The 17,410-nt window shown below is 43.8% G+C and overlaps 1 protein-coding gene and 1 long non-coding RNA gene across 2 annotated transcripts in view; both read right to left on the reverse strand.

The window, feature by feature from the left end:
* Positions 1-2,125: 2,125 nt before the first annotated feature.
* The window catches only part of ZMYM4 (zinc finger MYM-type containing 4), a 48,297-nt gene continuing 33,012 nt past the window's right edge, over positions 2,126-17,410 (reverse strand). The window contains 14 exon segments of the mRNA XM_081200006.1: positions 2,126-4,417; positions 5,998-6,124; positions 6,410-6,658; positions 7,745-7,856; positions 9,203-9,354; positions 10,427-10,598; positions 11,184-11,278; positions 11,474-11,653; positions 12,411-12,464; positions 13,275-13,443; positions 14,327-14,448; positions 15,530-15,674; positions 15,910-15,947; positions 16,161-16,304. Of these exon segments, the coding sequence (XP_081056132.1) occupies positions 4,210-4,417; positions 5,998-6,124; positions 6,410-6,658; positions 7,745-7,856; positions 9,203-9,354; positions 10,427-10,598; positions 11,184-11,278; positions 11,474-11,653; positions 12,411-12,464; positions 13,275-13,443; positions 14,327-14,448; positions 15,530-15,674; positions 15,910-15,947; positions 16,161-16,304 (1,967 nt within the window). The 3' untranslated portion in view covers positions 2,126-4,209.
* LOC308590246 lies at positions 7,863-9,196 on the reverse strand. The gene is made up of 3 exons (XR_014009724.1): positions 9,056-9,196; positions 8,526-9,014; positions 7,863-8,392 (listed from the first exon to the last, which is right to left on the reverse strand). It is a non-coding gene; the product is annotated as an uncharacterized lncRNA (long non-coding RNA).

The following is a 17,410-nucleotide window of genomic DNA, read 5'->3' on the forward strand; positions in this document are numbered from 1 at the left end:
GGATGTCAGCAACTGCCTTTGCTGGTGGTAGCCTTTTTGGCATGTTCCAATTAAGTAGTACAGCATGTCCACCGTTTAGGGGACTGAAGCAGGGCTTGGGCTTCATCCACTCAGATTTGCAATTTCTAATCTCTTTTGTCTTGACTTCTTTTCATCCCAGGTGCTGCAGGGTCCCAGTAACACTGCAGCCACAATTGGAGTAGTAGTGCCAAATGCCTTACCTGAACTTGGGGTTTATTTTTTCTGCTAGTTGATGTGAAATGATAGCAACTCATGAACAGCCAGTTAAAAATTGAGATGTCCATAGCACATAGGATACACGCCAGGGGCAAGCAAGCTTTAATAGCAAAAAACATTTGCTTAATATGAATGTTGTTGGCCTGCCAGACAAACAGCCGGTTTTATCAGTTACCAGCCAAAAGGACACAGTGATATCATATAATCCCAACAAATTACAGAACGTTTTTTAATTGCAAAGCAGGAATCAGGCCATCCTGTAGTAACACTGCCAACCAAAGTCATGTCACTAGACACCTATTTACTCAAATAGTCTTAATCAGTTGTTGCCTTCATGAGGTCAGTAATGTTTACTATATGGACCACCTTGAGTGCTCAGCATCACAGAATAAGTGCTGCACGAGTGGTACCACCTACAGTCAAGTCTAGTCAGTGTCTCTTCTGGAACACCTTTTTAGCTCATCTTGGTTACTGTATTCAGCTGTTTTAATAAAACCTTCATTTATACCAGTGTATGGGTTGCTTTCAATGCATTAAGGAAGTTCATAATTGGTGAAGTACAGTCACTATTCTCACCCACCCTTGATGGGCAGACACCAATGAGGTTTTGCGGAGTATTAACAAAAACCGCACTGTTGAAGAGAGTATAAGTTGGGGCCCTCTTACATTCCCAACAGTATATTGCCTGCTGTGCAGTAAGCAGAGCCCTCCTTTGTGCTCCAAAACACAAAGCAGGCTTTTAGCTTAACTGTTTTTCAAAAAGGCAGCCTAGAGGAATTTTGTCTGCTGTTGTTTTTTTAGGTGTCTTGAGAAAATTCAGTCCCCTTCAAGTCTGCGATTACAGGATGAGAAGGGGACTGTCAAACTTGGGCTCCTGCCTACTCTCTCTGAGAGGACTTCAGCAGCTCCCCACACCAACTTGCTGGCTTCCTAAAGCTCACCAGTTATGAATGATGGAGCCTGTACATGGGACCTTGCTGTCTCTTGTGAGCCCTGCTCTATGCTCTCACGTGCTTTTGCCTGGCTAGAATGAACAGCCATAATGTCTCTTGTGTATATGGGTTTGTGAATGACTGTAAAAACAGTGTTCCTGCAAGGCTGGAATGTGGCCTGCTGCACAAAAGCAGTGTCACGGCTGCTCTACTATATCTGTCTCTGACCCCACATTTTGCCTGCCCCCCCAAGTTTACTACTAGCAAACATGGCCCTTTTTAACTGAAAAAAAGGTTTTCCCATCCCTGTTTAAAAAGTGCACTTTCTGTGCCAGATAACATTAAATCCGGAGAGCTACCAAAGCCTTTCTCCCATCTGTAGACGGATCTCATTGTCACTTCCTCCTGAAGTTTCTGCCTGGACAGAGACAGGGCTGTAGCTCTTAAGAGGTCCAGAGTCCCCACATCTCCAGTAGCCGAGCTTCAAGGAGGGCCCTATGTCTTCCTTAAGAGTAAGAAACAAAAATTCCTCTGGGGAACTTCAGAGGCAGAAAGAAAACTTAAAACTCATCCATCATATACAAATATACTGTTTTATTCTAGGGGAACCTTTGTGTTAAGTTCTACCAAGGGGAAAAACCGGGGAAAGATTTTTTAAAAATTCAACAAGATGGTTTGGATATATTCCCTTGCTGCTTATTCCCTGCAGGAACAGAAAAACAAAGAAATCCACACAAATTTCTAAGGAGAACACAAAACAGTCTGACAGACAGATATAGCTGCATGTCTGAGGGTCTTCCCACCTACTGTGGGCTTCTCAATTATAGACTCATAGGAGGACAATTTACATGCAACCAAGACACCACTTTTAAAAAAACATTTCTTTTTTTATAGCCATACAGTAAATTGATTGTACCTGTTTGTTAAAAACAAACAAACCAAAAAAAGCTCTCATCTTTTTTTAAAAAAATGTGAGGGACTTTTATTTTTTTTTAAGTTCCAGAAAAACATATTTTGATGTTGTAATCCGTAACAGTGTATCTGCTATTCAACTACTTATTCATACAGCTACAAGGGGTAAAAAGGGATGGGTGGGTGGAGGAATTGGGGGGAAATTAGCGTTTTAAACACCTAGAAAAATTCATGTACTTCAAACTGTGGAAAGTTTACTGGAAAAAGGTCACAACCCAGTAACAACTTTTCCTCCCTTCCACTCTCCAAATTTTTACCTCAGGCTATACAGTGAAACATGGGGTTTCTGTTCAGAAGCAACAAAAACATTGCGGGATGGGGAAGAGAGAGATAAAATCAGAATTATACAGAAATTGGGGGGAGGGGGCAGGTGCTTTTTTTAAAAAACCCTATTTCACACATTTTTTCGTATTTCAAAAATACACTAGTGAACTTCATTACAGGCAGGGGACAGGACTATCAAGTACACAACGGCAAAAGAGGACTACTTTCTGATCTTATTTTGTTGTTACCTTTGATACTGTTAAAAATAATAACTCAAACACACACACACATACACACACACTAGGTTTTCAACCCTGGAGAGGTTTTCAACTAGAGGATTTCTTTTTTAAAAAAGGAAGGTGGTGGCTGGACAAAACTGCCAATAAAAACATACTATTTTCTGTTTTTAAAAAATAGGTTGGCTTTCCAACTGAACTGCAAGACTTAGAAAATACAGTCTAACACATGAGGTGGGGATTGGTGAAATGTATCTGACCAAGCTTTGGATAAGCACCCTGCATTTTTTATAATGTGGAAGGATTTTGACTGGGGTGGTGGTGGTGGTAGTAAAAGCCTAACAGTCAGGATACCAGAAGTTCTCTTCTAAATTTGGGCCTCATGTCCTTTTTCACCGAAGGATCACCCAAGTATCATTTTGCAGCTGGGCTCCTTTTTTTAAGGGTGCGATAATTAAAATAAAATAAAATTGCGGTTGCGAGGCCCACAAACCCTCATCCCTCCAGGAGGTATACAAAAAAAATTTTTATCACAGAAGGGAGACAAAGAAGTGGAGAAGCTGCCACTGAGATGGGTTGGAGAAAAAATGAAAAGGGAGGAACAGAACAGGGAGCACAACAGGGAGCACAATTCCTCCAGAACCGTTGCTGTGTACCTTGGCATTTGATACCAGTATAATGGTCCAGTGTGGGGTGTGCGTGTTCCTGTATCAACCCTGTTTGTTGTAGTTGGGAGTGCCTACACACACACACACACACACACACACACAGGCATTTCCTGTCTCAACATAGTGATCTCAAAGGATGCTCAGCTTTACTCTGCTGCTCAGTGAGGGATGCAACAGACCCACAGTTTCAAAAGGGAGGGAATTTCACAGCACCCCACTAAGCGGAGTCCTTTGCCCCAGCTTCTGGCTGAAACCGCCTCTTTGAACATCCAATTTGAGGTGTTTTCTTTTTCCCTCTCTTGAAAAAACAAAAAAATAAAAAGTGGGGGGAGAACATGATGGAAAATTGGTGTGTTTATCTTACAGACAGAATTTCCATTGATTTCCACCTTACTACGTTCTGCTTCGCATCCTACAGTAAATGTTAGGAAAACCCCACACAGCTGTGGGCAGCAGCTACATTGCAAAAGCACCCAGGGGTTTAATCTAGCTTTCTTTGCTTCCATGGTTAGAAGGAAAGGACGTACACAACAGGATTCCCTCTAAGGGAAAAAAAAATCCTTAACGGGTTACAATTGATACAAGCACCACTTTGTTTTGAGGAGGGGAGGAGGCGGGACAAGCATCAAGCTCATCTTAAGAAAGCGTTTTCAGGATCAAATGCAGCCATTGAGCCCTCCGTTTTCTTGCGCTTTGGGCTGTTTTCTGTCCTTTGATTCTTATTTGCACTCTGTCACAGCTCGTGCTGCTCCTCCTGACGGTTTGTGTGATGTGACGGAGGAAGTCTTCCAAAGGATGGATGCGTTCACAGTTTGGTGCTTTTGCAAGGTGTATTGGAAAGGGAAAGAAACAAAAACAAAAACAAACCCAAAAAGAGATAATGCCCCCCTTCGCCCAACTTTAGTCTGAAAGCTCAGGGTCAGAGTCCTCTGGTTTGACTTTGGCAAGTTCTTCGTGCACCTCCCTTACCATAAGGATACGCGTCAACATGATGTCCAAAGTCCCAGGATCTATTGGCATAGTGGAATACCACATGGGGCTATTGGGGACACACGAACGCTCTGGCTGGAGGTAAAAGACATCACTTCTCTGCTTCACGCTTTCAGAACTGTGGGAACAGAGGCTTATGTAAGGTGGCAGCGCTGAGACAGTCCACAGAAAACACAGGTTCAAGGAAGAATTCGGGGCAGAAAGCTAGGCAACAAAGTATGAGTGAACACAGAAGCTAGGAGTGGGAAGGACAACAGGAAGTGATGCAAGGATGGGAGGGCAGCCAATGAAATTAGCAGATTTTAAAGGGTATAAAGTATCTATTTCTCTTTCCCTACACAGCCAGTGCATGCAATGCCTTCCATTATATTATGCTTTGGGGAATGTCTCAAATGCTTCCCATATTATTACCTCAGAAATCCTCTCAAAGGGCTTGCAAAGCAAGTCAGTATTAGCCCAGTTCATATGTAATGTAGAACATGTGTATAGTTCTTGCTTAGCTGTGTGCTTCTTTGGCAATTTTCAGTGCTGTTCTTTGCATTTTATTTCTTCACACATCCAGGCTGATGCAAGTAGGTTACGAGGTGGAATCCCAAACTACTCTACTCAAAGTGGGGGTGTGGTAGGAAATAGGGACGAAAGGGATACTGCAAAATGCCCATGATCAACAAGGCTAGGATGGTAGACACATTTCTACGTCATCTTCTTTCATGTTCAGAAGACAACTTAGTGCACAGAAATGCAGCTATTTTGCATTCATGAATTCACACCACAGAATGGGTGTGCAGTCAATGCACATACAAATGAATGCAGAGATTGACACCCTGAATTTATTCAGGAAATCCAGCCAGATGGGCGGAGTGAGTATGTATGTATGTATGTATGTATGTATGTATGTATAAACAAACAAACAAACAAACAAACAAAAAAGTCATCCTTATGACCACCTGTACAGCACAGCATGAATGCACACAGATGATATCTGATCTGATCCCTTTACAGCAGATGCAGGGAGGGGAGGGCTGACCCTATGAGATGATCACTTGCCAAAGGCTACCTGAAGCATTTACTTGAAGCATCTGAAGGCAGCCCTGTTTAGGGAAGCTTTTAATGTTTAACTGACCATTGTATTTTAACACTTTGTTGGAAGCTGCCCAGAGTGGCTGGGGAAACCCAGCCAGATGGGCGGTGTATAAATATATATTTATATTTATATATTATTAGTGGGTGAGCAGAGATGGAGGGCTTCTTGATTCACAGCTCAGATTCTCTGCATTAGGTATCAAAAGGAGAAATGACCAATAGTGTGATGGAGTTCAAAGGAAGAGAAGCTACAGCCTAGGGTTACTGCCCAGGAGTTCAATTTGTCCTCCAAGGACCTCTATTAAAAACTATCAGAGCGCTGACAAGGGCTGTAGAAACACAAAGGCGCAGGTTCCCCGACCTGTGCAGCTGACTGGGATCAGGGCAATGTGTAGTATTAGGATGCACCTGCTCCCCTCCCGCTTACTGATTCAGCTGTGTTTGCAGTTGAGTTCCTGCAAGAGAAGGCTTGAATTTGCAGAGGTACATGATGGGAATTGATCCATTTCTTTGCAACCAACTCCAAACTCTCTCGCTGCAAGGGGAGCCTCTGAGCACTGATTTGCTGGAGGAGGAAAGAGAGGGAAGGCAGGAAAGAAAGGCAGCATCGCTCACCACTTTGACAAGTAGAATTCATAGAGCCGAACTGGGCATCTCAAGGGGTTGTCAGTGTTCTCGACCATTTCCACCGCTGTTGGGACATCTTCGCCCTCGTGGCGTTTTCTTTTCCCTACTAATTTATCTAGAGATGGAGCAGGGAGGGAGGAGGGAGGAAAGAGGGCAATGGCACAAGAACAAAATCATTAGTTTTTGGCACAGAAAACTAATTAGGAGTAACAATTGCTTTTGTTACTCTTCCATGCAGGGTCGCCTTTGTAAGTGGCCAACGTTTTAAAAGGAGTAAGCTGGGATTCTGTAAATTGTTGTGCTTGCACAGAATTTCAACGCGCCTGTGTGCAACACCCGGTAACCCAAGGAAGTCAAGCCATGTGCTGCAGGAAAAGAACGTCCACAACAGTTCACCCACCTGATTCTACCTCCTGCTTTTGGAAAGGAGGAAAGAAGCGTAAATAAGTCAGCTTGGTGTTGTACTTCAGGGTCCGGGTGCGTCGCATGACGTGGGCAAAGGACAACTTCATGTGCTCGCTGACATTCTTGAGCTGGAAGTATTTGGTGTTGAAGAAAAGCAGCGTGTTCAGGAGGACGATGGGGGAATAGGCACCCAGCTGCTTACACTCCCATAAGTGCTCCTCTTCGATTCTTGAGAACATGTAACCTGGAGATTAGATGACCAGGGGACACACAACAGAAAGGAGAAACCTGGTCAGTCGTTTACCACTGGCCAGTGGCTAGTGAACCACCAAGCATCTCCTGTGACTCTTGCACCAAAATGCTGGGCTAAAGGAAGTTGCTGCAATGAGAGCCGGGCACCAGTGCAGCCTTCCCCATCATGCTGAGCACCAGAGTTCTTGGAGTACTTGCCCCATGAACTGTCTAGGCCTGATGGGAGTTGTAGTCCAAAACCTTGAGAGAACACAAGGTTGGAGGAGACTGCTCTAGAGCAGAGCAGGTAAGATTTTAGAGGGAAGCCCCCGCCCCCTAGTGTATGCTCAAGGGGCATAGCTCCTGCTTTCCCACCTGCTCCCAACAGCAGCAGCGCATGTAGGAACTTTGGCTCTGCTCTTCATCCGAGAGGGGTATGAGATAAGCCTTATGGCTTCTAAGAACACACAGCCTCTTCTATTTTCAACTCTCTGCTTCTTTAATAATGTTTCCATTGTTACATTCTGCTCTGTGCAGGCTCAGAAACCACACATGCACGGAGGGCCACAACAAACAGGAAAAGCCAAAAACCCAGTAGAAATTAACTAAAATAGCACCAGCAGCCAACAGTCACACAGGCAAATGATCTATGATCCATCAAACGCTCTGGTGGGCAAAATGTAGAAAAAGATAACAAAGGTGGTGCCATGTGAATGTTCCTGAAATGAGGGTGTGCCACAAATAAGAGAATGGGCACAAATAAGAGCATTTCTGCACCTCTGAAGGCAGGGGCAGCCTAAGCAGCCCTCAAGAGGGGCTCTTAAAAAAGGAAAAAGGAAAAAAGAGGCATGTTCATATGGAAACAGTTTTGGCTTAATTGTTTTAAGAGATGCCAAGCTGGCATTCTTGCCTTATAAATACAGAATGTGACGGTGAATCAGAGGGACTGTAGTGAAAAAGAAAGAAAAAATACAATATAAGGCTAAAAACAGACCACCCCTCATTTATTAGAAGCCACCATCTCCCTCTCTGGAGTCTATGTTCTCCCTTCTGATACATGCCCACATGACATTACAGACAACACAAGTAACCTCCTTACCATTTGGAAGCGTTGTAGGCTCCCAGATTTTCAACAGTTTTGTAAGTTCGATCATAAACCTGGAGTAGGGCTCGGTAAAAATGTTATCTATTCTACCATTCTCAAATAGGTACTGCAAGAGAAGAAAAACGATGACAGAAAACTTGGGAGGGTTTACATAGAAAGGTGCAGACACAGCCTGCTGATTCAGTTCCATCCTCCTAACATTTTTTGGAGTTGGGCTCTGTATTCTTGGAGGTGATTCTCTTCTCCAGACAACAGCCGGGAAATGGGACTGTTCTTGCAGACTTATGATACCACCTCCAGCCCTCTATTCCACCACAACTCTTGAAGACCATCCCACAATGCTCTCTTACATGCAACATTAATTTGACACATCAGGTATCTATATACGTGTGCAGAAGGGCAGTCTTAGGGACTGGCCCCCAACTTTATCTCCCCTGGGAGACTGGTCAAAGCTTAAGGTTGGACAGCTTCCAGAAGTGCTGTAAGATGTTTTCATTCAAACTGGCTTTGGTGCAAAGGGGGTTTGGTAGAATTATGAGCACACTATTTCCCTGGGTTCTTGAAAAGGAGTGTGCTCCAAGTTCAATTAAATAAATCCACAGCACGCCTGCAACTCTCAGAAAGAACTATTGGCACCACAACCTCCTTCTTTGGAGGTCTTTAAGCAGAGACTTGACAACCATATGTCAGGAGTGCTCTGATGGTGTTTCCTGCTTGGCAGGGGGTTGGACTCGATGGCCCTTGTGGTCTATTCCAACTCTATGATTCTATGAACCTCAGGAGAACAATGCTACGATAATAAATGTGAATTGTCTTACTCAGAGTTGCCCTATCATTTCTTCCTATAATTTATATCCCAACCACCTATAACCATATATACTCAGGGTAGCTCACAAGGGCTTAAATCACAGCAACAAAACAAATCAAGCTGTAAAACAATGGGAATGATTTCAAAGAAGCAATCAATTTAGAAATGTACTGAGCCAGAACTAAAGAAAATAAGAAAATGCCTGCTGAAATCAAAATGTTTTGAAAGCATGCCCAGAAACAGGCAGTGAAGGGACCATGTGCGCCTCTCTTCTGAGACCATTCCACAAACTCTGTGGCATTGAAGAAGCCCACCCACCACACATCTATCAGATGAGAGTGAAGATCCTCAGATGTAGGTTGAAGTTCTCAGGAAGGAAAGAGGCAGAACCTAAGATATTTTGGTCCCAGAAATTTAGGTCTTTAAGAAGGTTAAAGACAACAGCTTGAATTAAACCTGGTAACACTTGATCTTAGCCAAAAGGCCGAGAATTAAACCTGGTAACAGACTGGCAACAAGTGAGGTTGACAAAGGACTGGTGTAGCATGAGCAAATCTGCCTAGGCTCAATAAACAATTCTTTTTGCTGGTCACTCCTTAAAAGAAAAAATAAATTAAGAAATATAACACCAGAAGGACAATTACCTGCTGAATTCCAAGGCACAGGTATAAGATGCTGTCAGGGTCATACTTCTCACCATTTGGTCGTCGTACCTCCTGGATAAACTGACATAAGCCAAAGCTCAGCTCCGAAAAAGAACAAGAAAGGATGTCCTCTTTGAGCTTCACAGGTCGAACTACAAGGAAGAAAAGCACCAAAAGAACATCAGCCTCTTTCACAAGCAGAAATATTTGAATACTCAACTCCATCAGAGTAATTGAGGGCACTGTCCACTCATAAGCAATTAAGGAATTCACTTTCTTGTTTCCCAAGCTCCTGAACAGTAAGTCAGTCTAAAAGGGAAGGAGGACTACTTTTCCAATAATTAAATGAACCAATAAAAGAGCTGCTGATTCAAATACCTCCCCCTTCTGTAATATGGGGCCTATCTGTTGAGGACAGAGGACTGTTGTCATGATAATCTATATGAAATGCTTCGAATCCTGAAAGTGCCAAATATTTTAACCAATAACTGCCTACACACTTTCAAACTTGTTTTTTAGAATGGGAATCTTGATGGGAAACCTGCCTCCCACTCTCTGTAAATGATTTTTTTTAAAAAATCCAGATATTTGAGGGGTGTAGCTATCTGACCCTTATTGTGGGATGTGCAGTAGTACAGCTTTTAATTAGCTACAGCAGCTATGCACTAGCTGTGCAATAAAGGGGGGGGATGAATTCAATGCAAATAAAATCATATGCACGATCACTGCTGATGACATGTACTGACATCAGAGGGAGAGTCTGAGGAAATCTATTTCACTTCAAATGGTGGGTTTCAGAGGAACCTGAGAAAATTTGGTGATGGCCTGTTGGTAGCTTGTGTGAATTAAACTTAGGTCTCAGGTTTGGGAACATAACAGTCTCACCCAAACAAAGACCCAGAGTATTCGGCATAGGCATTCTTGTTGAGCCTATGAACCTGTATCCTGGAATCCCAAATCTCCAATACCCAATTAATTCATTGCAACTGAGCAGATTCCATTTAAATCAATAGGGCTTGTTTCCAAGTAGTGCATTTAAGGAGCAGTGTGTTAAAAGCCATGTCTGGCACACTTCCAGGACCATGCAATACATACAATGAGATCTGATCCACCCATCCCATCCTTGCAGGATTATTCTGCTGAAAGACCCAGGTCCGCTCTTCATCCTCCATGGTTCAATGAAGCATAAAGGAAAATGTTAATTCTTATTTTAAAAAGCATTACCTCCAAATTTGAGGTCTCCTTGCTCTTCCTGTGTGTTTTTCCACTGGACCCAGTTCTTCCAGGCATTCACCCCATACATATACTTGAGACTCATCCCGGAAACGGAACAGCCTGGGTATGAGCTTTGCACAAGCATCCGGGGCTCCACAGCTACTATGGACTTCTTCCTCCCCTGAAGGAAAACCAAAGTGTGTGCAAGGGCCCAACAAAGGCATTGCTTTGCTTAGTCACAGAGGGAGGTAAATGGTTTCTGGACCAAACACACCTCCGGTAAGCCATCTATATTCAGGATTGGCAAGCAGTGGCCAAATCAGGAGCATCGTTCCTCCTCCTCAACGTATGCTGATGAAATCAATGCCTATGGAACTGGATTATGTTTGGGGAATGAAGATCCTGGCCTGCCACTGTCCTTAAATCCTCCCCTGGAAGGGAGAAGGTGACCAAGAACCACGTGACTGGGGATGGGGGAGCAAATGCATCAGAAGTTGCATTACCTGTTTCCTATTCCTGCTCTCAATTGAGACACAGTTTTGTGGGCGAGAAACTAAAGAGACATATGCAATCTCCACACTCCTGACCTCATCTAGGGGCTTTTCTTTGAGAAGGGGCAAATGAGGAAGGGAAACTTTGGGGTGGGGTAGGAGAGAGTCAAGAAGCCTGGGGAAACGGAGGAAGGCCCTTCACCCTGAATACCTCACCCCAAAATGTCGTAGGCTTGTAACAAATAAGCAGCAGGAAAAGCAACGGCATTCCTTACCCTCCTTTTTGGCTGTGGGAAACCGTCTCTGTGTCTCCGCCTTGCTCGCGCACGTGAGTGAAGACCCAGCCCTTTGCTGATCGGGTCAAAGGAGTCTAGTTTTTAAACAAAAGCAGAGATTTAGTGGGAAAGTTGCAGCAGCAAGAGCTGTGCTGCCAACTGGTGCCTCCCGGGATAGCAGGCTGCTCCCAGAACAGAGGGCGAGGGTTAAAAAGTTACCAGCAGCATGGGGGCAAAAGGCCCATAGCACATTCCACACCCAAGAGCCTTTTCTTCTCTGGCTGACAAACCTGAAGGGAAATCAGCCTCCAGGTCCTGCTCCAGCTCTCCTTTGGAGAATTGCCTCGGCTCGGGCTCAGGCTCAGGCACCGTATTTGAGCGTAAGGCATAGTGGTTCAGCTCCTCCTCCCAGCTGTGAGGGGTCGACACTGCTTCGGACTCTAAGTCGCCACTGTATGTGCTGCCTTGGTCTGTAATTGGGAGGGGAGAGAGAGAGAGACAGGTGGTGCTCAGGAAGAGAAGCCCAGCAGGCAGAGACAGAGCACAGCCTATTAGGACATTCAAGGATGTGAGGAGTCACGAGCCCGGCTGCCTTTGGCAAGCAAGAGCCACAGAATTTTGCAAGAGTCAAAAGGGAAGCATAGTCCACCCCCATGGCTCAATGTAGGAAAACTGACACCTAGAGGATCTCAAACAGGTGGCTGCCCAGTCTCTGCTTGAAGACCTCAAGCAAGGGAGAAGCCACCTTTGCCCCGTGGTATTTCTTTTCATTGTGCTCTGCTTTCAAAGTGTCTCCCAAATGTTCAACCAAATATTTACCCAGCTGTAACTTAAGAACAAATTAAGATTAGATCTGGTTCTGTCCTGTGGGTCATGTCTGCTAACTATGCAGAGAAACATTATAAAAGCTGATGCGCTTTTACATGCTCACTCCTCAAGTAAGGTATGAGTGGAGGGGGGGGGTCTCATATTGGGCATGCATATATAATCAGTGCAGTTTTGAAATCAATGCTTCAAATCAGTCTGTTTTCAATAGGTTCAGTCTGCCATTTTGATTCAAAATAGTATCCAATTATATCCAAACATAGACAGAAGGCTGCTCCTCAATCTCAGGATCCATCATGCAAAATCTGGTTACGATACCTGTTCACATAGTGAACAAGCTACTTTCCAAAATTATACAGTAGATGTGAGTGTATTTGCTAAGTGGAGCAAGTAAGCACCAACCTTTTTCAAATATCTTAGGGTCGAGGAACAGCTCATGCTCAGATGTTTGAGAGCCTGAAACAAATGAAGAAAAAAATATAGGTATACCAACATTGCCAGACCAAAAGCACCAACCACCGAAAACATTGACTCCATATTCAACTACCATGTACTAAGACAGACCACTAGTACACCTATCCCACGACTGCCAACTTTGAATAGCAATAGCTTCCCAGGATCAGAGGCAGAGAAAGGTCCTCCTGACCTTTATAGCTGGAGGTGGTGTGAACTGAACCTGGACTTTCTGCATGCAAAGCAGGTGTTCTAACACTGAGATCAAGCCTGTTCAGGGCTGAGTGTCAGTCAGGATGCCTAATCTTGCCTAATTTCCTTTATTTAAACATTTATAAAGCAGCTTTCATACATTATTTCCAGGCAGTTTACTTAAATGGGCTACTGGTAGGTATGCAAAACTTCATGAGGGAGAACAGCTCCTACCCACCCCTCCCATAAAACTATTTTTGTCCTTCTCCTTCTCCCACCTCAACAGCCCCAACTCCAGATTCCCCTGGAATATGTGAGTTGTGTAAAACTGTTTAGTGGCAGAATTGCTTCAATTCGCAAAACTGGAAGGGGGTAGATCACTCCATTTCAATGTGGCCTTCTCTTGGAGAGATTTATACAGAACCCTTCTGATAGAATCAAAAGGAAAAGCTAACACAGTCTAGAATAAGCCTATGAAATAGAAATCTGGATGTATAAATACAACTTCCCCAGGAAGGTTCCCTCCCCAACCCCTCCACTGCAGTCACTCTCCCCTCCTCTCTTTCTCCCACCCCCATTCACCAGCTCCTCAGATTTCCTTTTTTAAAAAAAGCCTTGCACCTCCTCTAGAGTGTTCTTTATCCTTCTCATCCTCTGCGATCATTTCTGCCATCTGGAGGAGATCTGCCTCAAATGCATTGGCGGAGCTCTTCTCCTTGATGTCTGGAATGGTTTCTATTGCCTTGCCAGTATTCTCCGGAGCAGATGGAACCAACATAGGAACTGGGACCTGGGGGTGGGGGAGAGGTTTGATTTGTGCAGATGAAAAGATCCTATAGCAGGGAACACACAACAACATTTTGTGGGTAGAACACACACAAAGAAGAAGTCTCCATGGGGAGGAGGGCAAGCTAGAGAAATATTCTCTGGGTGATGCATATCAGTAACAAATACACACAACTCCCCTTGCATCCTACCAGCTTTCAAAGCTGTAATTGCCCATCTTGAGCCTCCTCAAACAAGGTCCTTGCCATCTCAAGAGAATCCTGTCTCTGATGGGTTATCAAGTAAAGGTAAACCTTTTTAAACTGTTGGCTTCAGTTAAGAGCCAGCCACTAACTGGGTGTAAGCAAGGCCTATCCCATGATCCCGACTAGGTGGAGGCCATGGTTTATTTTCCACCTCTCAGGCCTCTAAAGAAAAGGTGGGCAGAAGGTAATTCACAGTGCACCAACAAACCACTCACCAATTTCCAGAGCACCGCTTAGTGCCTCTTGGTTGCTGGGATTCCTTCAACTATGGAAACCCTGGCCTGATCCAGCAAGACAATTCTGATACTCTTTTGCTGGAGTACATAGCATCACTTAACACAAATGATGCCTTTGGTGTTAAGAGATTAGGAAGCTGCCTAATACTGAGTCAATACCAGTCTACTGTCTACACTGACTAGCAGTAGCTTTCCAAGCTTTCAGGTAGGCGTCTCTCCCACTGAGCTCTCCCCAGATCATGAGTGCAATGAACTGACTTGCACTGGATGTGGGGCTTACTTCAGCCCCACCACAGACACTCATGCTGAGACATTCGGCATTGTCCAGGCTGGCCACAAGCTGACCCAATGAGCTCAACCTTCAAAGCCACTGTCCAAAAGCCAAGGTGCCAAACACATCACTTACGGGTATTGGCATTCCCAGCGGAACTGGTGTGTATTGGGTGAAGAGGTGGAGAGGAACTGGCACAAACACTGGTACAGGAACAGGCACCATGATTATTTTGGGTGGAACTTCTTCTTCTTCTTCTGTTATGTTAAAAATAAAAGGCATGATCCTTGGAGAAGAGAAGCCAGCTGTTCATTCATCTCTCTCAACAAGCTGTTAACTTTTCTTTGCTAACCACAACTGCTGCTCCTAACACACCACCCCTTTCTATGTGGATGCATCCACATATGTTCTCTGGGACTCTTCTGTCCATGCCATTCTTACGTGATTATTCCAAGCCAGGGGACACAGCAGATGACCAGGCCAGCCTTTGTCAACCTAGCATCCATCAGACGTTTTGGACTATAACTCCCATCAGTCCAAGGAAGCATGGTTGTAATGCAAGTTGTAGTTCAAAACATCTAGAGGGTACTAAGTTGGCCAAAGCTGAAAGCCAGCTTGATTCTGAGCTGGAATTTTCACTTGTTCATGGGTTGCCATAAACAAAGGGGGAAGATGTGAAAAATTCATTATAAGTTCGATTGCTGGGGCTGCCCTGTTCTCTACTACACTTATTCACACATACAGAAGATGGTTGTATCATACATAAGAAATGCATACATGGGATACAGAAGACCATTTACCACTAATGGTGGGTCTTTGCCTACAGAAGAAGATATGCCCTCCACGCACTGGGCAATGCCACCTAATTGGGCCTCTAAAATTAAGATACTACTTTCCTAATGTAAGGACCATGATGTTTCTCTTAACTTCCGCTCTCTGGCTTGCAAAGTTCCAACATATTGCAGTGGTAAAAATTCAGAGAACCCACTGAGAGAAATCGAAATAACTACTTGTTTTTACATTTCCAAAGGGAAATATATCAGTTTCTTTCTCCCTGGAACCTTTAGTGCAAAAGAAGGCTCCAGTTCTAGGCTGACTAATCACTTGAACAGAAATACTCCCCTGGGTACTATACAATGCAATATGGTATTAAAGGTCTGTTTTTTTAAAACCGTTGCTGAATGGAACTTTTTCATCATCCAATACGCTCCCCTACTTGCTCACTACTTCGTGATATTTTAGCTGGTCACAACAAGAAGTGCTTACACAAGTTTTTAGATTCACATCTCTCTGTCTCCCTCTCAGAACAACTGCACATGCCATTTCTGTATCACATACCTGTCTGGCATTCCTTGTGTTGCGTATGAGGCTTGCAAGAGGTGGCCTTGGTCTGTGTTATAGGCTTGCACAGTAAGGCTTTGTTCTTGAGAAGTCGGGGAGGCTGGGAAGGAGGAAGCTTCAAAGCATCCGTCTGAGTACTTGCCTGGTTCAGGGCAGAAAATGAGGTACAATAACTCTTTGCTGCCTTTCATAAATGTCATGCTAAGATCAGCTAGTCCTAGTTACCAGCCCACTAAGCCGCCACTTCTTTCACTTCTAAACCTCCCCCTTTACATACAGTGCAAAAGTGCCCAAAGACTTTGAGCAGTGAGTGTGTGGGTGTAATATATAAATAAATACTTTACTAGATGTCCCAGAAATTTTCTTGAAAAACTTACATCTCCAATAATTTTTGCTGTCACAGTAGGAACTGCACCTGTTAAAGGGGGAGGGAAAGTAGGAAATTTGTTTGCCGCTCTTCAGAATATCATGACTAGTTCTAGTTTCTGGGGATTACAAAAAGGGGGCATTAAGCAACTTTCTTAGGGCCATGCTTGTTGCTTTCCACAACAACAAAATGTAAATTTGCATAGATGTGTATGTGTGAGAGACACACACACACCAGGAAGTGCATTTATCGCTGCCTTACCTTGCAAAACATTATTGGAATTGGCGGTGGGCTGGGCAGCAGGAGCACTGGCCAGGGACACCACATTTGCTATAACTGGAGTAGAATCCTTCCTGAGAGACGGAGGGGGCCCCACCGAGGACGTTGGTGCCATGGAAAGATTTGCTAGGTAGAGGAAGCAGAATGAGTTGAAGTAGTGTAATGTGAATGGCACAAGTAGACAATATTTATACGCCAATCACTCTATTTCTCTACAGATGCAGTAGTTAGGTCATAAATACATTTGCACCTCCTTAACTAAACTTTACCCACTCTATCATAGTGGCAATGAAAATAGAAATGAAATCTCATTGTTGCTAATTGTCAGTGACCTTCCCAATTTAGCCCTATTTGAACCATTTAACTGTGCATACTTAAGTTTTTTTTAAAAAAAAATAGCTTGTTTTGTCTGGTCACAAAATAACACACAATAGAAGAGTAGAATGTTAATTAAATTGTAGATGTAGTGATAGTCAAACAACTTTTATCTGGAATTAATGGCAGCTAAGCGCATTTCCTTGTGGGCTCCGTTTCTGAGTGAAAAGTCAATTAAAATGTTTATCGGGCAAACCCTGTTATCTTTATAGCTTTGAAAACTAAAATAGTGACTTAGGTTGGGGGGAAAGGAACTTTGAGCAGATATGACTTTATGCCAGGACTGGATGATTTTATCCAGGATATGAGTCTCCTTTTTGTTCAGAAGAATACAAAACACCATTATTGCTGCAATCCTACACACACCTGCCTAAAAAAAGAATTCTGTCCCAATCAAGGAAAGTAATAGTCCTGCTTTTTGGACCACACCTGGAGTACTGTGTCCAATTCTGGGAACCACAATTTAAGAAAGATATGGACAAGCTAGAACATGTGCAGCGAAGGGTTACCAAGATGATCAAAGGTCTGGAAACCAAGCTTCATAAGGAATGATTAAGGGAATTGGGCATGTTTAGCCTGGTAAAGAGGAGACTGAGATGAGAGGTGATGGCCACCTTCAAATATATAAAGGGCTGTCAAATGGAAGATGGAGCAAGTTTGTTTTCTCCTGCTCCAGAGGACCCAAACCAATGGTTTTAAGTTACAAGAAAGGAGATACCAACTAAACATCAGGAAGAACTTTCTGACAGTAAAAGCTATTCAACAGTGGAAAAGCCTCCCTTGGGAGGTGATGGATTCTCCTTCACTGGAGGAATATTGGTTGCAATCTGTTCCTATCACCAGCCTAGTCCAGTTAG

This window comes from Podarcis bocagei (genome assembly GCF_964188305.1).
Source record: "Podarcis bocagei genome assembly, chromosome: 7".
Lineage (NCBI taxonomy): Eukaryota > Metazoa > Chordata > Lepidosauria > Squamata > Lacertidae > Podarcis > Podarcis bocagei.